The 5,773-nt window shown below is 37.4% G+C and overlaps 1 protein-coding gene across 1 annotated transcript in view; it reads left to right on the forward strand.

Annotated features, from left to right (window-relative positions):
* Positions 1 to 5,773, forward strand: part of LOC106868852 (MAM and LDL-receptor class A domain-containing protein 2) — a 54,841-nt gene that overhangs the window by 45,056 nt on the left and 4,012 nt on the right. Inside the window, exons 5-7 of the mRNA XM_014914293.2 lie at positions 1,060 to 1,194; positions 2,943 to 3,085; positions 4,784 to 4,868. Coding sequence (XP_014769779.1) covers positions 1,060 to 1,194; positions 2,943 to 3,085; positions 4,784 to 4,868 — 363 coding nt within the window. The remainder of the gene's footprint in view (positions 1 to 1,059; positions 1,195 to 2,942; positions 3,086 to 4,783; positions 4,869 to 5,773) is intronic.

Raw genomic sequence — 5,773 nt, forward strand, 5'->3', positions numbered from 1 at the left:
CCACTTCAGCACACTTACACGTGCTATTTTCCATCCCCTGCATCTTGCTAACAAAAAGAACGAAGCCTCATCTTTCGCCTCGGCTACTTCGACCTTCGAATATAAACAGTGTGGTCACCCTACCACAGTGCATTCCATCTCTCCATAAGTATCAAATCATAGTACACCATACTTTTACACTCTCATCGCACATACACCATCCCATCTATCCATATATATTAAACGTACCACAAATTACATAGGCACACTGATATATAATCTCACCTCAAATCTGCAAACTTCCCTTCAAACATTCCACCACACAATAAGACATGATACAAATACATTGTGCGTAGGTCTCCTTCTTTTCCTACATGCATATCCTACATATCCTACATGGCCACGAACATACCCACGAACACCGGTATCGTGAGCTCCCACTACACCTCTCACTTTCTCTCCTTCGGTAGTTCCTCCCTCTTCATTCTTCTCACGTTCTCTCTTTCTCTCTTTTTTCTCTTCCCTCTCTCTCACTCTTCCCTTATATTCTCTCTCACTCCATCCCTCTTTCCCCATTTAACGTCACTGTGACCCAGACTGCGCCTCCACTTCTGGTCGTGTTATTCCAAGTACTGGTTTTTATTCTACTTGAAACTTGCCCTGTGAACAGATATATTTTTGGTATCACATATTCTTTTCTCTTTCTTTTGCCCCTCAGTCCCCTCTTCAATTCTTTTTTCTTTTCTTTGATAAAGAGTATAACTCGAAACATCAAATTCTTTTTTGTTCTTCACTTGGTGCACTGAGCTTCATTGTACACTCCTTTGTTTTGTTTTATTTTCTATTTATATTTGTACACTTTTTAGGCACGTACCTTTGTTTGTATAACTTTGCGTAAAATGGTTTTGTTTGTTTGTTAGCTCTTTACCTCAACTTTCACTCATGTTATTTGTGTGATTTGTGTGCGTGTATGAGAATGTATGCATGTATGTATGTATGTATGTATGTATAGCACCAATTCACATAGTATTGTCACTGTTTCTGAAAGTATATCAATTTAAGTAAAATTTTATTTCACAGGTTACTACATGTACATGGAAGCCTCTACTCGGAAAATTGACAGCAAAGCGAGATTATTGTCTCCTTTATTTGTAGAAACCAACTCTACAATGTGTTTTGAATTTTGGTACCATATGTGGTGCCAAGGAGCAAGAGGTACATATTTACTTTATTTGTAATAACTTGTAATACTTGGTGAGTAGATTGGCGGGACCTGCTAGAGTGTCGGGTGGTATGTCTTGCGGTATTTGTCTCGGTTTTTTGTCAGCAATGCTTACAACGACACTGGTAACGCGAAGAGGGAAAACTTGTATGCATCGGCAATTGCCAGCCTTCTCCAAAGAAAAGACTTGCCTAAGCATGTACATACACATGTAGATGCATGGACAACGCTGACCGACGAACACATGCTTTATATATATATATATATATGCTGTGTGAAGGCGCATGGCTCAGTGGTTAAAGCGTCGAGCTTACGATCTTGAGGTCATGAGTTCGATTCCCGGACCAGGCTGCGCGTTGTTCTTGAGCAAGATACTTTATTTCACGTTGCTCCAGTTCACTCAGCTGCAGAAATGACTTGCAACGTCACTGATGCCAAGCCGTATCGGCCTTTGCCTTTCCCTTGGAAAACATCAGTGGTATGGAGAGGGGAGGCTGATATGCATGGGTGACTGCTGGCCTTCCACAAGCAACCTTGCCCGGACTTGTGCCTCAGAGGGTAACTTTCTAGGTACAATCCCATGGTCATTCATAACCGAAGAGGGTCTTCTCTTATATGCTGTGTATGACAAAGGACTGGCAGATTTGATAGAGGATCGGACAAAATAACCAGCGGATATTATTTACGCCTCGTTATCTTCAGATTTCGAATCCTGGGATGATCAACTTTGCCCTTCATCCTTCTGGGGTTGATCTAAATCGAATATATCTTCTCTGAAAATATGAGACCTTGTGCTTATGTTAGAAATAAACCATGTCTGTTGGATATCTGCTACTGACTGCATGTTCATGTACGTCAATGGTTCTTAGATTGTTGGACATGGAGATATTACAGATGAAGTAACACATTTAATTGACAAACCGTTAAATATAGTATTCGAAAATACACTTCATGAATTATAAAAGTAATTTTACGTGTAACAACGATAAATATTTAAAACAAGATTTAAATAATAGTTGCTCGTGTTCTTACAAGATTATTTCCCTATAATCTCGCATTCTCAAATATATATAAAAAAAACTAAGCTTTATGATCCACGGAGTGAAAGGTTCACCTCTTGAACAATTGTTCTTAATACATATTATCTAAATGTAAACCAAATGCATCTAAATATACGCCAAATGATGCTCAAGGGATGTTTCTTAATATGGTACTGCTGCAATTCGATGAAATATTGGCTAATTATACAGTTGTTGTGAGTTATACACAAAGCAATTATAAAAATCTATTGTATGTAGTATGTAAACGCAACTTACTTAGCACCAATTTATATATCTAATGCATATGTGAAATGTAAGGTTATACGTGCCAAAGAGGAAGACCCTATGTGATCATTCGACCTGCTAGATATAGCAGTCAAGCTCTCTGATATCACTCTTGAAATCGTAAACATGGAGGGAAAAAAAGAGTAAATTGGAATGGTTGCAGCCAGAATGCTTTTGATAAGAGGTTTGCTCGTTCAAAGTTGCCTAAGGTTGAATAACTACATATACAGCTATTTAATACTGGCGGGTTTTATCAAGTTATTAAATATTAAATGTTAGCTTTTTAATCAAAGGTTCGGTATTCCATCGACTCGGCCCTTTGTGATCCATCAAATTACATTAGATTATAAAATTTTGGTTTCAAGATTTATATTTTTGCTCATTTTCTTCCTCTTAACACTTGCAATTTATTCCAGAACCTGGTTTTCTACAGATGTATTTGCGCCCAGTAAGTAAATACTTGAATCAGTCCAAGATTCTGTTTAATGAGACCGGTGATCATGGAAATAAGTGGCACGAGGTAAAGATTCAACTGGAAAACATAACAGAATCGTTTCAGGTAATATAAAAATATTTATGCTCTTTTTGGCACTGTATCTTTTTCTTTTTCTCTTTTTTTTTTTAAATTTTTAATCGTTCCAGTTAATGACCATATTGGGGGCACTGCCTTTGAAGGGTCTTACTCCAGCAAATTTACTTTTTAAAGTCTGGTACTTATACTGTCGGCCTCTTTTACCGAATCGCTAAGTTACGGGGACGTAAATAAACTAATACCAGTTGTCAAGTGAAGGTGAGAGGTATCACACGCGCGCGCACATATATATATGTGTATATATATATATATATATATATATATATATATATATATATAGGTTATGAGCGATTGTGGTGTCAATTAGACCCAGAGGTTTCAGGTAATGCTGAGTAAGTGCTATGGATAGACCACAGTCAAGCTCCAGATTCGGTAGTTATGCGAATAAGGGGTCCAACGTAGGTCATATATCAGCGTGTGAATATAAGTATTTACTTTTCGTAATGAGATAAAAGACCAAGGTTGTGTATAATATAGAACATTTATAAATAGAACATTATAAATGTTCTATATTATACACAGCTTTGGTCTTTTATCTCATTACGAAAAGAAAATCCCAATATATATATATATATATATGAACGATGGTCTTCTTTTAGTTTACGTTTACCAAATTAACTCACAATACACTAGCCCAATGTACCACGCAGTGGGACTGAACCTGAAACCATGTGGTTGGAAAGCAGACTTTATATCGCACAGCCTTGCCTGAACCTGATGGAAAATATTCTCTCCTCTTTTAAACATTTTGAATAAAATTTTTCCGACTCATAATTTACATGAAGTTTCAATTCTTCAGGTGACATACCTATTCCTATAAAATGGCACTCCGTTGGTCACGATGACGATGGTTCCAGCTGATTCGAACAACGGAATAGCCTGCTCGTGAAATTAGCGTGCAAAGGACTGAGCACTTCACAGACACGCGTACCTTTAACGTAGCTTTCAGGGAGCTTCAGCATGAGACGGAATGTGACAAGGCTCACCCTTTGAAATACAGGTGCTAAAGAGACCGATAGAATAAGTACTAGGGTTACAAAGAATAAGTCTTGGGGATTTACACGACTAAAGGCAGTGCTTCAAGTTTTATTTCGTTATTTCGGATGAGGAAACCAGGTATTTTGTTTACTTAAATTCGCTGTGTAAATGCCCTCAGTTTATTATTTATACATACTGAAAATAAATTATATTGGACAACTTATTAAAACTTACTGAAGCTTCGAACTCATATGACTTATTTTCTTTCTGTCATTATCAAAGAATTTTCAAGTAAATTTGTCGCTATGGCTATTGGATACGCTATAAGTATTAAAATATCTTTATGTGATCTTTGCTAATTTTTGGCACATTAAATGTAGATGGACTACCTTGACGTTTGCTTAAAAAGAGAGATTATGACTGTGATAAAATAATGAAAGTAATATTTACTAAGCAAGTGTGCACTATGATACACGAAAATAATTAAACTTAAAATATCATAAAAATTATAAGAATTGGGAATCAAATGTGGAAATATTATCGAGTGACTAGCAGAATACCGCCCGGAGGGCTGTCTTTCTGCTAGTATATATAATGTTGATATGTATTATATATGTATGTATGCATTTATGCATATACGTATGTATTAATCACTCATGCATTTATGATATTTTGTCTTGTTAATAGATTGTGATACAAGGAGTACGCAAAAAGAATTACCAAAATGACATTGCAATTGATGACATTCGACTGTGGCGTGTTGCTTGCAATGGTAAGTAAAACAACAACCCATGTGCGGATTTACTTGCACCTTTTTGTGTCGTTGATTCAGTTGACTGAATACTTGTGAGGTTAGTGTCTGGGTCATTGATTAATATTCATTTGTTCGTATGGAATAGTCTTTAACTGGGTTTCGGGCCCGCTTTACATCTCCGGCTTCTACACTCATCCTACCCTTCATCACTACTCTTTATCATTACTTAACTACCCACAGCAGAAATTATGTCTTCTCTCTCTTTCTTTCTCTCTCTCTCTCTCTCCCTCTCTCCCTTCCTCTCTCGTTCTCTTTCTCCCTCTTACTCACAGAAACCCGAAACACTAGCAGAAACCCAAAACACTAGATTTTCCATTCCTTACAGCGATTGTACTTACTAAATTCAATTGAGTGTTCCCTTTTCACCAAATTATAGACGCGAAAGATATAAGCATAAATAAATTAAAAAATCTAAAAATTGGTTGGTTCTAACAATAATACCCACTACCTGAGTCATATAAACAATCTCTTAACATCCATGACTTCATGAATGCCGTGAACTAGTGATTGGTCCGTTATGAAAATGTAACAAACGACTCAATTATTTACCAAACGGTTCCTTCTTTCCTATCCCTTGACGTGGTCGCTGGAGCATTCGTTGATGCCGTTGCAACCAGATGTCGTCACTTCTCTCGGTCTTCTATTGCCCTCTCTGAATTGGTGAGATTGGGACCTGTCCACTCTTTTTATGTTAAACTAGGCGACGACCGATCTGGCATGGGTTCTGGTCTGGTTGTCATCATCATCAATGTACCATGAGCAAGTTAGCTTTGTGGCGCTCATTCCGCTCAAGCTGTTAGCCACAACCGTATGCCTCTACTCGAGGCACGCCTTGGCCCCGAATATGAAATCGTTGAACTAAG

The sequence above is a fragment of the Octopus bimaculoides genome, chromosome 7 (genome assembly GCF_001194135.2).
Source record: "Octopus bimaculoides isolate UCB-OBI-ISO-001 chromosome 7, ASM119413v2, whole genome shotgun sequence".
NCBI classification, from domain to species: Eukaryota; Metazoa; Mollusca; class Cephalopoda; order Octopoda; family Octopodidae; genus Octopus; species Octopus bimaculoides.